Source organism: Aristolochia californica, unplaced genomic scaffold, assembly GCF_029961685.1.
Source record: "Aristolochia californica isolate CCGP_79_NKW_82.1479 unplaced genomic scaffold, dmAriCali1.0.hap1 SCAF_11, whole genome shotgun sequence".
Taxonomy (NCBI): Eukaryota; Viridiplantae; Streptophyta; class Magnoliopsida; order Piperales; family Aristolochiaceae; genus Aristolochia; species Aristolochia californica.
The window spans coordinates 33,276,702-33,296,445 of NW_027181782.1; the positions used below are offsets into that span (position 1 = coordinate 33,276,702).

Below are 19,744 nucleotides of genomic sequence, written 5' to 3' on the forward strand. Positions count from 1 at the left end.
ATGGTGTGGAGTCTTCATTCTGTGTCACCCAAGGATTACTGACCTTGCTCAATGGATGATTGAATTAACCATCGATTGAACGAATAAATCCAGTCTGGTCAATTCGATTTTGATTCATTTTCGGATTTTACAAGACCCTAATCGGACAAGAGATCAAGTCCAGTTGAACTGGCCAATTTGGTTTTAAATTCCCTGCATACATCTAACAATCCATGTTTCAATCGATGCATTAAAATTATTTATCATGTCGTTCATACATCCAGTGATATAATTTGACATTACGCAGAAAAAAAAAATTAGTTTACAGGAATGCCGGAGAAATGAAAATGCAGAGAAGATGACCTGTAAATCGAACATTGTATAATCTATGAACTGTGATATAAAACAATGGCAAGTGGGTGACCAAAACCTACTTCATCTGGAAAAAAAAAGAATGATCAAAGAATAGCTAAATAAAATATACAAAGCATCAAGAAGATTTTAGCTTGACTGAGACGAGATATAGATAGAGGTGAATGGTTGGCAAGAGGGACGACGGAGCCTTGAGTTCCACGATTGCCCGTCTCTTTTGTGGCTTCTGGACTGTATTTACCTGGGCCGATGGGAACCGACGGAGGTTCCGCTGTAGTGTTTTTATGCGGGTTTATCGGAAGGGTATTGCTTGAATCTTCAGAAGAGTAACCTGGGTTGCCACAGCTATCAACTTCAATTCAGGAAGTTCTTAACCATACAAGGAGGAAGACTGAAAGAAAAGAAGCACACTTACAATCAGACTGTTTCCATCCCAAGACCATTTTTTCCCGATCAAATACAATTCGGTTCCCTGTCATGAAATTCTCTGCATGCAGACGCCAAGTACTGTCAGGATCTCACTAACATAAGACACTGAATGGTGTTGATTAACAGCACAAACTATCATTGATGATGATGGAATTTTAGAGTGGGTTGTGAAGAACAACACTATATTACACAAAACGTTACAAGAGAAGTGAAACTTACGTCCAATGATACTTATATCACGACTCTTGACGATGGCCAAGCAATACAGAAGTTCACTCTGCAAAATTACAAATAAAATGAATTATTTCTATGGCCAATAACATTAGATTATTCTGAGTTCCGATATAAATGAGGATATACCTGAATGGAAATAACAATGATTGGATCGTATACGGAATACGCAGCCCCACCCTTCATTGTGAGACTAAGACGGGGTATCAAACTTGTATTCTGATTAGAACTGCACATTAAGATTAAGCAACTTCAGTAAGTGGAGACAGCAAAAATACTGAATCAATTGTCACCGTAAGTCACCTCATGGAGTAACAATATTCAAAAGGTATCCTCTCATCAGATGGGCGGCGGGTATCAAGCACTTGTGACTGGAACTGTAAAAAGAGTAAACAGGATACAGTGGGTAGTTCTTAGACAATATGAAGAAATATCAAGGTAAATGGGTAGCTTCCAAGTGGTTGTCTGCCCTGTGACTGTCAAACTAGATTGTTGAAATAGGATACAGCTTATGTATAGTAGAAGATGGACCATGTATAAAAAATTGCAGTTACTAGGATTTAGGATCTTCAGAAGTAACAGACTACTTGCTTTCTTCTAAGAAATTAACTAACTGGCCTCTATATTATGCAAAGGACCTTTTAATTATCACATGGTCCTCTTGTTCCTAGGTTGTCCATTAAAAAGCTACATGGCCAGGTATACAAACTTACAATCCTACACTTCTACACATTATTTCGTATAAATAAGCACAGATGCTCCAGGAAAGTTTTTCCATTCTTTTATAGAAGTAGACTTACACTCTCAGAAAGAAGGGTGTAGGCCGGATCTGCCAAGTATGTGAATGAGGTACCCGAGTCAATAATAGAATGGAAACTTGTATCAATGAGACTTCCTCCAACACGGATTCCAGTGACAGTAACATTGTATGTTGAGCTGGTAAATTCACAGAGGTCAGATTACTAACTAATCCTATCCTTGGACCACGCTAGAAGATGAGTCCAATATGCAGTCAAAACAAACACAAACTAAATGAAAGTCGCAAACACTCACTGAAACTGTCTAAGGTTGAATGGAGTCTCATCTTGATCTGGACTACCTTTGTCTCCAAATGTAATTCTTCCAATGTCATCATGTCCAAAGCACATGGAGAAGGAATTTGGTGTGAGGCCTGCAGCTGACAAGACACTAGGGACAGATATCTTCTCCATACCAAGACCAAACAGCCCATTTGGAGCTGCAGCACCCAGAAATGACCCAGTTTGAACTTGTCCACAACTGCACAAAAACCAAATTAGTATGCAGACTAAAGTCCTTAAAGATAACATGCAGCAGGAAATAATGTAAAGAAACCCACCCAAATGTGATTTGTGCCGCAACAATATCGTGTTTACCATCTTCAGGTGTCAGATACATAACATCTTTTACTAAAAAACCAGAAGATGATGTATCTGCTGAAACATAAGCAATATTGTAGGGGCAACCCCGTGAATCAACACATTTACTTTTGCCCTCGCATAAACTGTTATTGCAGGAGACTCTTGAACTTGTACTAGATGAATTGGGGCTGTAAATGCTGAATTCCAGATTCTGTTCACAGAAAGATAATTCACATGGCTAAGTCATTAAATTTGAAATCAGAAAGACCAAACTGGTGATTCACTTTCTAAAAAATCCCACAGAATGTTAGAATACCTAAAAAATCACAAAGTCTCTATTTCATTTTCCCATACTTAAATCAGATGAGGACCAAAAATATGCAGAGTACCTTATTTTCATCTAAAATTAAAAAGAAAAGCCTAATAAAGAACCTAAAATCTCCAGTTGAAAGACCAACCTATTCTCACAGCTGACCTAATTATGCAAGATGTTGCTTGATTTTATAGTTGCTGTAAACCCTAAACCTATGAAATGTAAAATACAGCCAGAAAATCATGCAGTCTGGCAGCACCAGTTTTGTAGACTACAAGTTAATGGTGCTGCTTGCAATATCTCTTGAGTTCTCCAGGTGAGTGAGAAACCATTTTGAAGCAGAGTTAGTGACCCAGCAGATTGCATCAATCTACAGGCTGCTATACAACAGATTTTGACTTTCTTTAAAATATTTTTTTTTCTTCTGAATATTGGTTCTACTCGCACAAAAGACACCACAAACAGCAGTATAATTGAACCACAATGTCGCATTAAGAAAACCCCAAACATGACATGCATCAGCTGATAGACAATTAAAGTAAGTCTGATAAACTATAAGCGGGTGGTTGCCAGAAGAGCAATAATTTTTGGGGAACCCATTTCAAAAAAAAAAAAAACTTACGAAAGGAATAACCCCTAAACTACAGAGAGAATCATTACCAAAAGCATGGCCAAGGTATCCTTCACAGATTACCAATTTTGCCTCTCCAAAGAAAATAAAGAAAGGAATAAGACTTAACCTAAAAAAAAAACATCAAAGTGAAAGCCATAGAGTGATAAATATGAAGAAGAATACTTCATTTTTAGGATCTTATTAAAGCCACCAGCCTTCCCAAGCATTTCTTTCAAAAATGTTTTATTTTTCCTAGAAACAAATAAATATCTGTGTCCAGCAAAGTGCTCTTCACAGGCTTTTGTTACTTTTCAAATAATTTTATTCGCACACGAGGAGAAAATGAAAAGTACAAATATAAATTAACAAGCAAAAGTCATGGTCTTCTCTCTCCCTCGATCGCATTGATAAGGGCAGAGACAAACTTTTCCCATATAGAGAACCCGTAATTCAGAAAAAGGGAAATTGTTCAAGTGAGATGTGAAGAGGCCAGAAACCTCACATATGAGTAACGTGAAGAAGAAGTTGGTGCACAGCTGATACAGTCGCAGGGTACCCAAAACAAATCACTGCCAGTATCAAGCGCTACCAGGAAGGTCACATTCGGCGTCCCCAACGAGACGACCGTGTAATGCAAACTGAGTTTCCAAAAGAAACAAAGAACCGGTAAGATTAAATAAAAGGGAATAGACCCATATTGTCGAAATAGAGGAGTCCCAATTCTAAAAACCCTAAACCGAAAACAGAATAACGAGAAACATACAATCCCAACGAGGCTAATTTAACCGTCTGGTTCCCATCAGAGAAGGTAAGCGTGCGATCGGGGTCGTCCGCCAGTCCACGACCTCGAAAAGTCCTGTCACGGTGGGCCAACGCCGCATAGTAATCAACGGTGCCCATTTCAGGCCAATCCCGGGGCACGACTCCCTGATAGGCTCTGGCAGCCAACCATTTCTTGACGGGATCAGAGAAGCGGTGATGGATATCGAAGGAGAAAGTTTTCGCATAGCATTTCTGCAAATCCAACAACCCAAGTGTGACAAAAGCCAGTAGAAGCACATAGAAAATCTCACTGCGAGAACTCATGGCTAGACAAACGCCAGAATCCGCACTAACCCGGAACTAAAATGCATCCGGGAGACCCAGATCCTCTCCTTACCCAGCCAAGCAAATGAAGTCCAGGTGAGGACTCGAGGAGTTAAAACGGAGGAGAGGACAAGGAAGAGAGTGCTCGTTCGTTACGTACTCCTCGTCGTCGACGTCTCTCCTTCTTCCTCACTAGCTCTTCACACCAACGACGTAACAGAGAACGTTCCCGTGGGTCCCACTTCTCTCTCTTCTATTGGTTTTTCAAAGTTTATACTTTCTCTCTCTACAGGTCGGCAAACGGCTCATTTGTGGAAGACCTCAAAGTCTTCCTTCAATGGGGAGAGCACCCAGACGTCGACAAAGGCGAAAACGAGCAGACAGCGGGACCCACTTAATAGTCCTTCTAATGATCTTGACCGTTGGATTGAGTCCGGCAGCACAATTTTGACCAAAATTTTGCCGCGTAGAAAGCTGAATTACCGCAAAATTGACACGTAGGTTGAACTTTGAGCGGAGTAAGCCTTGGCTTTATGGAGCTGATTGCGGCGAGGAGCGAAACCACAGCCGTTGATTTAAAGTAACTGAAAAATCAGCCGATGAAACAAGAAATCAACGGATCGGATGGGTGGAAAGGGTGTTCGGGAGGAGAAGACGAGCTGACGGTGGCGAAAAGGACTTGCAACTAACCAATAAGATATAAAAAGAAATCGCGAGGCAACTGAGATTTGTCAACTTTTGGAGGAAGCCGTGGCGTCTCATTTGGTTCGCTTTATGCTTTTCAGATTTTCAGTTTAACCCGGCCCGTTCGCATTGCTCGAGGGGACCGAGTTGAACTGTGTCCGAACTCAAGGCAAGGTCAAAGTAGCAGCGGCGGTGATCTACAGTAGCACGACGGGGAGCATCCCGTCCTCGTCAACTCCCTAGATCCCTCGTCACTGGTCTGCATGAAACAAAATCATGTTTTTAATCTATTCTTACTCTTCGTCGAATAGAAAAATGGGGGGCGTTGCTGATGGAAAAGCAGAAAGTGAAGTCGAGCCAAATGGATTGATTATAGAAACCTGTTGTGTCGTTCTATACATGAATGAACAATAACCGATTGATTCGTTTGACTCAGATGTGATCGGTGTTTTCATATATCCAAGTCGAACATCTCAACCACCTGTTCTGTCTCATAGCTTGGGTGTTATATTATAAATCCAACCAAACAGTACAGCAAATTCTGGGTTTTGAAAGCTTCAATCACTAACGATTTGCTGCAACTTCAATTAAGAATTAAGAAATGGGATCTAATTATTAATAGAGTTAGGTTAAGATCATCCCAAAAAGACAGTCCAGTTATAAATCTATTATCAAGTCGGTATTTTTCTGATCATACGACTCTGCACTAATTTTCTTATCCACTATTTTATGTGATTGGAAAGGATCAATTCAACGTCGTTACGTATATACTAATTTATCAGAACCCAGATGCGGTAAATTGGGAAAATACAGGCGTATAAGCTGACACTGTGTAGAATTTTGCTGAGTAAATTCTTGCAGCAGAAGCTGGAAATGGAGGATACAGCTACATTGAGCTATAATTATGCTCGAGAGTGCATGCATGACCGAGAAGATGAATTGGTTAAAGCCAATGGAACAGAAATAATTTCAGATAATTGCACTGCACAGTATAATCCATAAAGAGTTCTAACCTTGCATGTCCTGATCATTCCCAAGACTTCGCTACTGGACTCATCGTTCGAGTGACTAAGATCACAGGGAAGAAGACGTGAGTTAATCTCAGTCACAGTAACACGACAAGTCATTCGTTGATATATAAGAGATGAGAAACTGAGAGAAAGAGAGGAAGGTGGTTATACGTGTGTTTGCTCCGGATGGGGTTGAGAAACTCCGGCGAGGTGGGGCTGAGACGACGAGGCTTTGGGCAAACACTGCTGCAGCCGTTCAGAATCGAACAGTGCTTCATTTGTCTGAACCAGCGAACGAGGTTGCCCTGCATTGCCAAGCAGTGCATATCTTGGATACCCACGAGAAATTTGATTAGATGGTGGCGAAATTGGAAAGAAAATTAGTGCAAAAGGCCGAGACAGTGGATAGGTAAAAAGGACTGATGTCTGAAGAAGAGAAGACGGATCAGGGGAAAGGTATGAAAGATGAAGGACGAAGGAATTGGAAGGAAAGAAAGCAGCAGGAGGTTGGGAGGAAGAAGAACACGGATGAGGTTTTACTCATCTGCTTTGGAGTTTGCTAAAATTTCCACTTTCTTACTGCTTTGAAAGTTGAAACTCTGCCCTTCTTTGACTACCTATACTGATATTACAATGTCATTAGTTAGATATTGTTATTAGAGGCGTGATCAGGTACAAAACTGCAAAAACTACGAAAATGGCGTTTCTGGTTATCTATCTTTGAACCAAGGCTTGGTCGAACTCAGCTCGTGTAACTAAACGAACGCAACTCAGAACTCGAATTCGGTTTGAGTTCGGGATTGATCGAGCCGAACTCGCACTGTTCAGCCTTACATTGAAGTTTGCCTTCCTCAATTAACATAGATTTTGCCTTAAAGTTAACATCATAGATGTCCCCGACAAAGATAAAGATTTTTTAGAACACTATCCCACCATTAATTATTTCACCAAGAATTATTTCATCAAATCCATCAAAATATTAAAGTAGCCGAACAGGCAAGGGTACGTCATTCAGAAGAGTCTTAGGATGTGAGACTGGTTCTTCTACTGATCTCCATTTGCTGACAAAAGGGGATCAATGATGCTTTTCCATTTCTTATAATCAAAGTCTGAGCCATCATCAGGCGCTGGAAATCCATTTACAAAGAAGGTGGGTGTCCCTATTACACTCCTTGAACAAGAGTACTGCAAATAGAGAATCCGTGTGGTGAGTAGAATTTATTGAAGCAAATGGAGACAACAGGTAAAGAACTCATCGAGCTACTGCTGTTTCTTACCTTGAAGGAGATGCGTGTTTGTTGATCAGTTTTACTGTCTTCGAAAGCAGATTCAATGTCTGGCAGGGAAGAGTTCCCGAGTGCTCGGGTCATGAATTTTGCTATGTGGGAAACAATGGAAGCTCTGGACAGTAGGCGTGTTGGTTTGTGGTAAAATCTCTCCTGGTTATGGATGCTCAATGGGGTTAGTATGAACTGAATTTGTTAAATGGAAAAAAGAATGTTAAGCCTTAACAAAATATGAAATTCCTGAAACTGTTCAGAGAAGAAAAGAAGGTTGGATTACTCTGCAGTAATGAAAGGATCAAAATCTTATTAGCACACACCATTTTCTGCACACTGAAGAAATATGGAACTTGCAGAATGAAACATGTAAGGGAAGTAGGACCTGATGCTTGAAGAACAATTCGAGCAGATGGTATGTTGTTGATGAATTCAAGTTGTTGGCAATATGGAGAGCCCGGGAAGCAACAAACGCGTTATCATGGTAACTGCAGTTTCCACAAATGCGTAGGATTAGCACCAAAAACAGTATCAAACTTATGAAAGAGAAAACAGAAATGCTGGCCGGATTAGAATTGCCAGAAAGGCAGAAGTTTTTTTAATGAGACCACTCATGAGCTGCACAGAATTGCTTGTATAATCTTGCAAAGAATTGATATGGATCGTCTATGAAAGAGAAAAAGCACAAGAAAGAAAAAAGAGAAATAACAGTTGCTCTGTACAGAGAAATTGAAGTTTTACTGGTTCCTAAACTAAGATCGGAAACGACAAAGGTAATCTCCATCCTGCACAACATAGAAACAAGACGAAATAAACAATAAATATGGAAACCATGGGAAAACTTGACGAAATTACAGTACCATGGGTTTTTCAATGAACAAGAAAACACAAATTTATCTTCACAATGCCCTCTTGAAAAAGCGAAAATGGTGCGACCCAGAAACCACAAAATTGACACGGTCCCAAAATCAGTAGCACACAGATGAGAAAGAAAAAGGGGAAGAGCAGGAGAGGGAGTGCTCACGGTAAGGGGAAGGGATGAACGATAAGCGTAACCGCATGAGAACGAGAGTAGTGTTTGATGGTCTTCTTCAACGGCGGCCACGAGTCTCTGCTGAAGGGGCACAGAGGATCATAGAACGCTTCGATGACAATCGAATCAGTGAAACCTCGTTCCTTCCCTCCTCCATACACGAAACCATCATACTTGGGTGGAATTGGCGCCTGCGCTTCGATCAACAAAGACCCAGAAACGATCACCAGAAGAATCAATTCCATGAAGCTCCACGTCCCCATCTTTTCTTCCCCCCTCACTCACAGAAACAGAGAAGACGAGTTGGAGGTAAATATCTTCCGAAGAGAATGAGAGATAAGCGCCGCCTAAGGTGACTTTTGCGGAATTTGAGGCGCTGGATTGATATTTGCCCGTTTCATGTGCGCTCAGTGAAGCCGATGAAAGGATGTATGAATTTTCCTCAGTAACAGTCCAAATTCATCTCTCAACTCCAGATTCAAAATATAATTAAGCGAATAGACGGCCTGCTTAGATTCTGCCAGTTTGGAGTGGATTCCAAATCTATATACATCATAAATTTAATTTATACATAAATTATTCTTGTCTTTTAATTAATTTATACATAAATCTTCTTTAATTTTTCCTCTTACTCTTAACAATAGGGAAGGGAACCCCTCTCCTATTCGGAAATTCAACGAGAGAGGTGCGTAGAGACCTGCCACAATCCCTCCTTTCATGAGCCTCTCCTCGTTGACAGAGAGCTCCACCCCTTCCCTCTTGTCCAAATAAAAGACGGCAAGAAGATTCATGAATGAATGCCCTTCATAATCCTGGATTTCAACAGGAGTTATTGGCAATTCACAAGTTCAAAACAACTTTCAACTGCCATCAGATTTGCATCTCATTCTCCAAAGCAAAAGAGAGTGGATACAATTGACTAATTACTGGTTCTGAAAATAAGCAACTGGTTCTAATATTCTAAACTGACAATTCAGAGACAAAAGCTGAGTTTGTTGCTATAGGAATTATAACTCATAACAAGAAGTGAAACGGCTCCTTTGTCATCTCTGTATTATCATTCACCAGGGGATCGATGATACTTCTCCATTTGTTATAACCAAGGGCAGATCCAGCATCGGGCAGCGGAAATCCATTTACGAAGAAGAAAGGTGTACCTATCACCCCACGAGAGCAACCATACTGCCATAGATAATCCAATGAGTTAAATACACCTATAAGCATGATAGTAATGAGGTAATGAGGTAATGATAATGAAGTTGAGATAAATTTCTTCCTCACCTTGAAGGAGACCCGAGTCGCATGATCGGTTTTGGTGTCTAGGAAACCAGACTCGATGTCAGGTAAGGAAGAGTTTCCCAAAACCTTGGTCATGAATTTCGATATAAGGGAAACTACAGAGGCTCTAGATATATTGTGGGTTGGCTTATTGTAAAATTTCTCCTGTTTGCATGCATAGCAACTGAGATTAGAGACATTGGAGAACCATCAATGTAATGCAACAGAAATAATCAGAAAAAATAAAGATGATTTCAATATTGAAACACTTCCAACCTGATGCTTGAAGAACTTTTCCAACAAAGGATATGTAGTGGATGCGTTCAGCTTGTTCGCAATATGGAGAGCACGGGAAGAAACAAAGGCATTATCATGGTAACTGCATTTTCAAGAGTGTGAGTAATCAACAAAATGAAGTCATTCAGACTGATTCACTTGAGGGGTAGCAGAACAAAGTCAATCAGACTTTCTTTAGAGGGATAGCAGAACAAAGTAACTCATCCTGTTTCACTTGCAGGATTTCAATATAAACTAGAAAAGAAAGAGAGAAGATGGACGATGAGAACTTGGTTTGATGCTAAATTTTCTCGAGTTAGAAGAGAAGCCAAACATGATCTCCTTGATAAGGTGCTGTTAACTCCCCAAAAACTTTGTGAAAACAGGACCACAAAATCTAGCAAATACAGGAAGATTTCCTTCTTAAACTTTTCATTGAAAATGGTCTCTCAAATTAGGTCATACAGGCACCAGTTCCACTGAACAAGCTCAAATGAGAGAAGGGCAGGACAATTTGTCCATGAAAAGGAAAATGACTAAACTATCTATTATCAGAAATCAATCCAGTCACTCAATATGGATATATATGTGTTCCCCAAACGATTGCAGTAGTTAGGAATGTTCTGAAGAAAGTTGATCAACATAATGACCTTGAATTGAAATTGCTCATAAATTGAAGACAAGCAGAAAAGCAAGCAAAAAAAAGTAAATCCAATATTGCAGAAACGTTTAGATGGGGCAGGACAAAGAAATAAGACAAAATCAAATCAAACTCCATTTACATACGATGGTCGGTTTCTAAACTGGGACAAGAACATAAAAACTTGGACCAGTCTCCACCGCGAAGAACAGCCTAATGTTGTTGAAAAATTCAAGGGTTCGCTCTTTCTAATGTCATGTAAAACGATCCCCTGGGCATCTCAATAAAATAAAAAAGGCACCAGCAATGCAAACTAAGGAAAACCAAATTGAAACACAAAAGAAAAAAAATGAAAAATACAGAGAACTATTTTAGCAATTCACTTAAATTCTCAATTCAAACTTCCATTATTCAACAAACCAACTTCGGTCATCCAAAAGAACAGATTCCAATCCCAATTTCAATAGAAAACGGAGCTTCATAGCTCAAAACCACCCATTACAGAGCAGACGCCAATAAACCAGCGAAAACAAACAAGAGCAAAAGATGCAGAGCTCTTACGGCAACGGAAAGGGGTGAACGATAAGCGAAATGCGATGAGAGTAGTATTTGAGAACTTGCTTCAACGGCGGCCACGAGTCTCTGCTGTCAGGGCAAACGGGATCAAAGAAGGCCTCGACAATGATAGAATCCAAGAGAGCTCCCCCGTGGGCACCCTTACCCTTGTACACGAATCCGTCGTACTTTGGGGGGATCGAGGTCTGGGCAGCGATTAGGTGCAGAGAAGAAACGGATAAAATCAGAAGAAGCATCAATCCTGATAAGCTCTGCCTCGTCGTCATCGTTTCCCAGCGTTCGCGCTGGTTACACAGAGAAGAAGACAAGAGTAGCGCACTGGATTCTGTTGGAAAAGCCGAAGGTTTTGTAGAGTGAAGTAGGCGTATCGATCGATCGAAATTTCTCACTCGATCCGACAAAAGACTGTATTTTGTTTGGTAAGAAAATCATGAGCCGTTTCATAACGCACGGCCGTGATCATCTGGAAATGGGATATGCTGCACCGTGCATAACAAAAAAAATTCTTTGTATACAGCCAAATTCAAAGCCGGTTGAAACCCAAGATGGGTTGGCCTACGGACCATTGAACTGAGCCGGTTCGTGAACGGCTGGAGTTCGGTTCAATTTATTTGGATTTTGAACTCAAATAAGGTTCATTTAAGTTAACGAGCCCAGTTTTACCGAACCATGGTTTGATTCAAAAGCTTACGAACTGGCTTGTTAACTTAACGAGCAGCCCGGGATCCAAAGAGTTGGGAGTAGGGAGGTGGGATTTGAAGAATCGGGAACTCTGAGCAAGAGCTACTAGCAAACGGGAGGTCGAATGATTTCAACTTTGTTTTTTCCACTTTCGTTCTCTCAACGGGAATTAGGGAACAGATATCGGCGTTCGTCACTTGGCGGTGATTCAACTAAAATGGGGGGATTTATTCTTCTTATTCTTCTTGTGTATTATATATTCTCCTGTCTCAGAGCTTCTCAACGTGGTTTTGGGTATCAGATATTGGGACTGAAAAGGTAGCTTAACTCTCAGATAAGAGTTGCTTGGTTTTCATTTTGGTGGAAGGCCTGTTTGGCTGTTTCTATCCTATTTTAGAAGTGTTCGGGTATAACAAACTTGAGGAGAAGAAAGTCAGACATAAGCTAGATGTAGATTTCAGAGTCAGACATAAGCTAGATGTAGATTTCAGAGGCAGAAAAATGCTTTCGGTTTTCACATTTTAAGATCTTATTGTAGGAAAGTAAAGTGTTGAAATTTTTGGGCTTTATGTGGAATCCTTTATCGTGGCAGTTGATTATCATGGCAGTTTGATCACAAACCTGACTATGTTTGAGCCAAATTTAATTTAAATATTTTGAACTCGAGCTCGAGGCTGGAATTGTTATCGAGCTCGAGCCCAATAATTGTAACCTAGTTTGAGCTGAAATCGAGACAAGCTCTAGCATCAACATTCATTTAAAACTTTTCAAAAAATACATGTTAAATAAATTGTATATAAAATTGGACATACATTTTACATAAAATTAGGCATTACCTCTACATAAAATTGTGCATGACCTCTACTTAAAATTGGGCATAAGAGTGACATCAAATTGAGTTGAGTTCGAACCTTCTTATGTTTGAGTCGACCCTAGCCTCGAGCCTAAAATTATAATCGAGTTCGAGCCTAATAATTTTAACCGAGTTCAAGTTCGAGCTCTAGCCGAGTTCAAGCTTAACCTACATTTAATACTCTACATAAAATATATGTCAAATAAATTACATACATTTTATAAAAAGAATGATAAGTGAGGAGGTTCAGGATTGAATCTCGATAATGGATTAGAACGCACTAATATTAATCTTTTTTACCCCAAATGTTGTCTAGCTTATTTTGTAATTTTTGAATCCAGCCATAAGTTTACTATGGCCTCCTTAGTGCCCCTGGTTGAAAATTTATATTCTAAAAAAAACTAGAAATATTTTTCCTAGGATACTTATTTCCAAAAAAAACCTTTAAATAAAATCTTATTACTATCAGTGACTTACTAAAAATTTACAAGAAATATTTTAAAATTTTCTTAAGAAAGTTATATGGACCTCTTATTGCATCTTCTAGTAAAATAAATAAAAATTAATAATTAATCTAATATATTACTATATTTATAGATAAAATTTTAATCAAATAAAATGTTAAACACAAAATTGCTATGAAAATTACCTCATGCTAAAAGTATTACAGCATTAACTGTCAAATACTTATTCAAAAATTTTCTATACGGTTTTCGCAGGAAAATCTTACTTAGAAAATTATATAATTTTTTTAATAAGAATTTCCAATTAAAAAAATATTTCAAAAAAACATGAAGCAATAATAGTCCATAGAAACGTATTTCTACTACAAATGTATTTTCAACATTGAAATTATTTTTCCCTTTTAACTTAGGTCCTCTGGTTTTCGCCGAGGACAAGGAACGATGCGGAGGGAAAAGCTTCCAACGGCACTGGCAAGGAACTTTCATCGGGGATAACGGGGCGGCGACAAAAGCGGAGGCGATGGAAACAAAGGTAAAGGCAGACGAGGGAGAACAAATCGAGCGACGACCATAGAATCGACGACGACGGAAAGGTAGAAGGCAGCCGGAGAGGCAGCTGTCGACGACGACAGAGGCCACAACAGCGGACGGAGGGGCTCAACAGTGACGAGGGGAGGAAGAATTTTTCCCCCCTCTCTCTCGCTCCCGCTCCACTCGACGCTCCAGCCTCCAACTCGATCCCGCTCCAGACTCCCCCAAATCCCTCGAATCTTGTGCCGCTCGTTAAATCTTTGCTATCAGCGTCTTACTCTCTCAAAAATATTTTACATTGCAGAATAAGGGTACAGTTTACCATGATTTCTTTGGTATCATGGCACTGCTTATAATTAATTCTACCATAAGTTTTATAGACAAAAACAATGTAGAGAATGTAGCTACTCCACTCAGGCCCCGGTTGGCTCCAAATGCGTCGTCATGACACCATTTAAGTGTAACAACTTTTCACGTCCAAAGATTTCTTAAGTGTTTGATTCTCCCGGGTGACATAATTATGCACGTATTATGAGCATAGGTTATGCCCAATTTTATGCAGGTATTGTATACCTAGGTTATGCCTAATTTTAAGTAGAGGTTATGTCTAATTTTATATAAAGATCATGTCCAATTTTATATAAAATTTATGCCAAATTTTATGTAAAAAATATATATAATTTTATATACAATTTAATTTATTTGATATGTATTTTTTAAAAAAATTAAATATATATTGGAGCTCGAACTCAAGACATGTATTTTTTGAAAAGTTTTAAATGTATGTTGGAGCTCCAATTCGGTTAAAATTATTGGGTTCGAGGTTAATAACAATTTTAGGTTTAGGGTAGAGCTCGAACTCAAATTCAAAATATTTAAATTTAACTCAGCTCGAACATAAACAAGTTTGATGGAGTCTATCACTAGTTTGGCCCAGACCGGTTAATATAATATTCTTTCGTCTGGGAACATTGGTCGGTCGCATCCTCAGGCTGACTGCGCACATGATTTAGTTTTAAACATGTTACTGCCTGGTATTTCTGGTTCTTTGCAGAAGAAACGGAAGTTTTGCCTGTAAATCATTTTAATCTATGGGCTTTTCCTGTTCGTCCCTAATCTCACATATGATATTTAATTCATTATCACTTAAATTTTCATTTGGAAATTCTGGGAAAATGAAATTGATTGAGGATTCTTGAAACCCATTGAGAGATTTTTGATCTACAACAACACAGCCGCAAAAGTAACTAATTATTCTTCTCACTTTGTTTCAGAAAGAAAGACTACAGCGAGATGGGTTAATTTCGTGGGAGTGATCAATGAAAAAGAATCCCGCAGGTTGGCGAGTACTGGTCGAAGGAGGGATTCTGCGTCTTGCAGTTACACCAGCCCCCCTTGTTTTTCTTTACTCTGTCACCCAGAAACAGAAGCTGGTTAGAACTTAGAATAGATTGTTGAAGGGAAAAAAAAACATTTTTCAGAAGGTGAACAGCACGGTGCTTTTCGAATCTGATTAAAAAAAGTTCATACGAAGAGAAGAGAGTCACAACCTTGATGCCATTTTCTGGATTGCCGACTGACCCACCCCATTTTCTTATCCTGGATTCTGCCGCCATGGCCTGCAATACAGAACTGATTTTTAAGTTGCTGCTTCTAAAGAGACTAGAGAGAGAGAAGCAGGCAGATAGAAGGAAAGAGAGAGTGACCTCTTTATTCCAATTTGTTCCAAGTGTTATGCCAAGAAGTATCAAGGTTTGCAGGCCAACCCCAGAGATCATCCCCGTCCAAATCCCCTGCAATCAGCCCCAGAATCTCGATCACTCAGAAAGACTTGTGAAATGCAGCTGAAGGAAAATGGCTTTGTCTAAACTCTGAATATCGTTTGCTAATGTGATTTGAGTTTTTAATTTTGACCTACCTTAACTCCCATGTTGAACTTAGAGCCAAGCAGAAACCCAAGTGGAAGGCCAATAATGTAGTAGCACCCCACATTCACATAAGCTACCAGCCACTGCCATCCAGCTCCAACAGCCACACCTACACCCACAGCCAACTATGTGAACAGTCTGGAGATTGAGTTAAGCAAAAATATAAACAACCGAAGCAGAAGCGTCTGTACCAGTTAGAACAGGTTGAACACTGTTGAGGAAGAGTGTGAAGGAGAAGATGAGGGCAAGGTTGGATACTACATGCCGAACATCTTCACTTATGGTGAAGGGATTTGCATACACCTCTTTCAGTCCCAACACAAGAGCAAAGAAGAAAATGCCCAGAATTATTGAAGACAAAACCACTACCAGAATGGAGAGCTTGGCTGCTCTGGGCCTCCCTGCCCCTAGTTCATTGGAGATCCTCACACTGCAGTAATATGCCACAATTAGATGGTTCTAGTGTTCTACTCAAAGCTGCAGTTCAACTGTTTGTCATTTTGTTTCTCTCACTACTCCTGTTTGAGAAACTAGACGGTGGGTGTGGTTTACCTGATTGCAGCATTAAATCCGAAGAAAAGCATGATCTCCCATCCATTCAAGTTGTTGCTGCTCATGGGTGAAAGCAAGAGTGAGGAAAATCATATCTAGAAGTCACACATCAAAAACATCCGGAGCTAATCTGAGTTTTGAACTTTACCATATTGATATTGCAGCCACTGCTACCTCTGCATTCTTGAGTCTGCCGGCCAAGACAATGAGCAGCATGTAGTACCAGAACTCAAGGCTGCAGAAAACAGTTTCAAAGATCAGACTCCTGAATCTATTCATGGCAAAGTGAAGCAGAGGAGTTTCTGACTTACCACATCATTATCGCTGAAGCGACGGACAGTCGAGCGAAGGCCCCCAAGTTCTTGAATGCACCCCAGCTGAAACCAGTCCAGGCACCAGGACAGTAACCCATAACTATGTAGGCAAACTGACCCAGCACCACGATCCACCATGAGATGTTCAGTGAAGCAGCAGCCCCTGGCAAACCCCACTTCAACTGGACTATGAAGAGCCAGCTAAGGAAAATGTGGAACACCAAGGCTACACAGGAGATCCATGCCATTGTCAGGACCTTGCTTTGTGCTTGAAGGAACTTCTGTATGGGGAAATTGAACCCATAAGCAAACAACTGGGGGATCATGTACAGTGAGAACTTGCCGGATAGATTTGCGATCGACTCATCCTGGCCGAACAACCGGAGAATCGGCGTTGCAAAGAGGTAGATGGGAAGGAGGACGATGCAGGTTATGTTCAGTATGACCCATGAACGTTGCATGTAAATCCCCAGCATGTGTAACTGCTTGGCTCCATATGCTTGGCCACACAGTGTCTCAAGGGCACTTCCCATCCCTAACTGCAAAAACAGGAAATCCATTCACAAAGGTCATTCTATTGGAGCTTATTCTGCACTGAACCAGTGTTGATATGAATCAAATTCAATTTTTAATTTAATCTCTCACACCCGATACCAATATGACACCCTTAGTGCTAAAACAAGCTAATAGTGATCCTCAACTGCTCTAAAGAAGACTGCTTTGGGGTGGGGTTCCCGTCCAGACAGCGTCAGGAGACGGAGTAAAAAACTGTACAGTTCACAGTCGAATTTGTTAATTCAGCGTTGAAGCCCACCACTTGATCTGATCTGCCACTGACATCCGGCACGAAAGAGACACAGATTTGTTTATCTTACGTATCAGTTGTTTTGGCTGTTTATGCCGACTAAAATCAGTTCAGTCAGAAAAATCAAACCCACTCAATCTAAGACAAAAGCTTTCTACGAGTATTCATATCGAATATAATATAAATAAAGATACTATTTATCATGCTGCATCTAAATTCTTTGATCTCTAGCTAGAGCTTAAAATTGGAATCAAGTTCAGAGTTCAAAAAATTTAATCGAGTTTGAGTCGAGTTCGAGCTCCAACCTGTATTTAAAATTTTTAAAAAATTATAATAATAAATAAAGAGAATATTGTAATGACCTTAGTACCATTGAACTGCAAGGTATCGCAAAGGAGTCAAAGACTTTGCAATAGAGCATATTAATGTATAATAACCAGCATAATAGACCTAAAAGAAAGAGCAAACACATCTATCATAGTGTTTATTCTATTGGCAAACAATAACATTAGATGTTGAGGAACCCAAAAAGACTGAATAATCAATTGCATTTGAGGTTTGAGGTAAATAAGAGCAATTATCAACCAACTAAAGAGGGAATTGATGAGAGCGATTAGAGTAAAGGGTATTTTCATAAAAAAATATATGCTAACGAATCGGCCCACGAACTAATAAGCTGAACTTGAAAAATCTCGAGTTTGGCATGTTATACTTAACAAACCTTATTTCAAGTTTGAGTTCGAACTGAGCTCAAGTAAAAACCAAACTAAGTCGACCTTTTTTCGAGCTGAGGTCGAATGGTTTATAAGCCGATTTGGCTTGGTGCCACCCTTATGTACATGCAATGACTCGGTTTATGGGAGCCCTTAAAAATTCCTCTATAAGATAATGCAATTTTTTAACATAATTTTAAACATAAAAATTAACAGCCACATTGTTATTTGTTAATTTTTTTATAACAGCACATAAAAGAAGATTTATGTTTAATACTAAAATGACATGCTTATATTAAAAATATTATGTACAATATTTAGTTACGATGTGGCCTAGGTTGGGGTCCCGTGAACGAGACTTGTCACATCTCCTATCAAATGGTCCCTTCCCTAAAGAGGTCTCATTTATGATTTTTATCTGCTAACTTTCGAAAAATTAAATCATGGCAGGTGCATATTCAAATCGGTCTTTGTAATGGATGGATGTGTCGGCACCAGTACGAGTCTTTGTCCAAGACCTTTTCTTCTCTAATTTATTATATACTTCTGTGCAGATTACTAAGCATCTAACTTAGATCTCCGTAGCTACCACGAATCTCATGAAACGTCAGATCCACACCGCCACAGTGGCTGTATAGCCATTACTGTGGAGAGGAAAACGATGATTCAATAGATGTTCGGCCATGGATGCATGCATGCATGGATATGTTCCGTGGAGAAGAAAAGAAACGAATTAACCGTAGATAAGCTCACGGGTGTTCTCAGTTTGGAAGTAATAATTACCATGATACCGAAGGCGAGACCGGCGATGACCATGTTCTCAGTAGAGACGGCGTCGAGCTCGAGGGTTGTGAGATGGCCGGCGAAGACCTGAGTGATTGCACCGAGGGAGTATTGGGCGATGGCGGTGATGATGGCTGGGCCGGCCAGGTACCAGAGCCGCCGGTTCTCCGCTGCAGCCTCCTTGAAAAACTGCCTACATGTTTTAATCTCGTCTATATCAGCACTGGATTCCAGAAGTGGGTCAAGAAGAGAATCTCCCGCCATGCCTCTCTTCTTCTTCTTCTTCTTCTTCTTCTCTCCTCTTTGTTTTCTTTTCTACGGACTACAGAGAGATGCAGAGAGAGAAAAAGAAGAAAAGGGAGTCATTTTTTATGGATATGCTTTTACACTAGTAATACTGATACTTTATAGAACAGGAGAGAAGTGCAGAGACTCTGCAGTTCGGGTTCTGCATGCTGGTAAGACAAGAAGCGCGTGGGAGGCAGACTTCTCGTGGGGAAGAAGGAGGCAGAAGAGAAAGGTCCTTGGCTGCGGTTCTGCGCCTCTCTGGATTTGTCCTTTTGTAATCTCTGTATATAGTGTCTTGGTTTGATACTTTATAAGCCTCTAAGATTTTATCACTTCAAGACTAAAGCACATCTGGACCTCACTATGACATCATGAGAATACCCATTTGTAGAGGCAGGAAAAGACTGTGTTAAATAAAAAAATAAGAATCTGGAGGAATCGGTTTCGGGAGATCGTTAGCAGTCGAACCAGAAGGATAAGGTTGTTTTCTCTCGATCATCACCTCATGGAAGTCGATAAAATGAAAATAAAAATGGAAGATTGACGCTTCGTTTCAATACGACACGATGACACGATGTCTTCTTCAGTGTTTCAGGAGAAGAAATAGAAAAAGTTTTTCTTGACATGGACTGCCACTTCAGTTTTTTTGTCTT

General features: G+C 39.9%; 4 protein-coding genes across 5 annotated transcripts; all 4 read right to left on the reverse strand.

The window, feature by feature from the left end:
• Nucleotides 1-216: 216 nt before the first annotated feature.
• Nucleotides 217-4,606, reverse strand: LOC137944874 (aspartyl protease family protein 1). 2 transcript variants are annotated; one of them, XM_068790660.1, is made up of 11 exons: nt 4,476-4,606; nt 4,080-4,330; nt 3,819-3,954; nt 2,369-2,601; nt 2,065-2,289; nt 1,812-1,947; nt 1,315-1,388; nt 1,141-1,240; nt 1,000-1,057; nt 767-838; nt 217-682 (listed from the first exon to the last, which is right to left on the reverse strand). In XM_068790660.1, exons 2-11 carry the CDS (start codon nt 4,214-4,216, stop codon nt 438-440), a joined length of 1,416 nt encoding a protein of 471 aa, XP_068646761.1. In that variant the 5' UTR covers nt 4,217-4,330; nt 4,476-4,606; the 3' UTR covers nt 217-437. The 2 variants fall into 2 exon arrangements, with proteins under 2 accessions (XP_068646761.1, XP_068646760.1); XM_068790659.1 differs by having other exon boundaries at nt 4,080-4,606.
• A 2,329-nt stretch (nt 4,607-6,935) lies between these two features.
• On the reverse strand, nt 6,936-8,864 carry LOC137944876 (uncharacterized). Its single transcript, XM_068790662.1, has 4 exons — nt 8,401-8,864; nt 7,762-7,864; nt 7,374-7,535; nt 6,936-7,281 (listed from the first exon to the last, which is right to left on the reverse strand). Exons 1-4 carry the CDS (start codon nt 8,670-8,672, stop codon nt 7,141-7,143), a joined length of 678 nt encoding a protein of 225 aa, XP_068646763.1. The 5' UTR covers nt 8,673-8,864; the 3' UTR covers nt 6,936-7,140.
• Nucleotides 8,865-9,216: 352 nt separating this feature from the next.
• LOC137944877 (uncharacterized) lies at nt 9,217-11,553 on the reverse strand. Its single transcript, XM_068790663.1, has 4 exons — nt 11,165-11,553; nt 9,964-10,066; nt 9,691-9,852; nt 9,217-9,591 (listed from the first exon to the last, which is right to left on the reverse strand). Exons 1-4 carry the CDS (start codon nt 11,443-11,445, stop codon nt 9,424-9,426), a joined length of 714 nt encoding a protein of 237 aa, XP_068646764.1. The 5' UTR covers nt 11,446-11,553; the 3' UTR covers nt 9,217-9,423.
• A 3,330-nt stretch (nt 11,554-14,883) lies between these two features.
• LOC137944875 (protein DETOXIFICATION 33-like) lies at nt 14,884-19,363 on the reverse strand. Its single transcript, XM_068790661.1, has 9 exons — nt 18,804-19,363; nt 16,500-17,041; nt 16,337-16,423; nt 16,189-16,245; nt 15,828-16,066; nt 15,627-15,745; nt 15,415-15,501; nt 15,259-15,327; nt 14,884-15,118 (listed from the first exon to the last, which is right to left on the reverse strand). Exons 1-9 carry the CDS (start codon nt 19,065-19,067, stop codon nt 15,089-15,091), a joined length of 1,494 nt encoding a protein of 497 aa, XP_068646762.1. The 5' UTR covers nt 19,068-19,363; the 3' UTR covers nt 14,884-15,088.
• Nucleotides 19,364-19,744: the final 381 nt, after the last annotated feature.

Coding starts and splice junctions, on each gene's coding strand:
- LOC137944874 (XM_068790659.1), bottom strand. CDS start 4,402: ATGAGTTCTCGCAGTGAGATTTTCTATGTGCTTCTACTGGCTTTTGTC. Junction 2,602..3,818: donor CTTCTTCACGTTACTCATAT/GTGAGGTTTCTG, acceptor TTCTGTGAACAG/AATCTGGAATTCAGCATTTA. Junction 1,058..1,140: donor TCATTGTTATTTCCATTCAG/GTATATCCTCAT, acceptor GTAATTTTGCAG/AGTGAACTTCTGTATTGCTT.
- LOC137944876 (XM_068790662.1), bottom strand. CDS start 8,672: ATGGGGACGTGGAGCTTCATGGAATTGATTCTTCTGGTGATCGTTTCT. Junction 7,536..7,761: donor AATTGTTCTTCAAGCATCAG/GTCCTACTTCCC, acceptor ATCCATAACCAG/GAGAGATTTTACCACAAACC. Junction 7,282..7,373: donor AAACACGCATCTCCTTCAAG/GTAAGAAACAGC, acceptor CTCTATTTGCAG/TACTCTTGTTCAAGGAGTGT.
- LOC137944877 (XM_068790663.1), bottom strand. CDS start 11,445: ATGACGACGAGGCAGAGCTTATCAGGATTGATGCTTCTTCTGATTTTA. Junction 10,067..11,164: donor GTTCACCCCTTTCCGTTGCC/GTAAGAGCTCTG, acceptor TTGAAAATGCAG/TTACCATGATAATGCCTTTG. Junction 9,853..9,963: donor AAAAGTTCTTCAAGCATCAG/GTTGGAAGTGTT, acceptor GCATGCAAACAG/GAGAAATTTTACAATAAGCC.
- LOC137944875 (XM_068790661.1), bottom strand. CDS start 19,067: ATGGCGGGAGATTCTCTTCTTGACCCACTTCTGGAATCCAGTGCTGAT. Junction 17,042..18,803: donor GTCTCGCCTTCGGTATCATG/GTAATTATTACT, acceptor CTGTTTTTGCAG/TTAGGGATGGGAAGTGCCCT. Junction 16,067..16,188: donor GGATTTAATGCTGCAATCAG/GTAAACCACACC, acceptor ATATTACTGCAG/TGTGAGGATCTCCAATGAAC.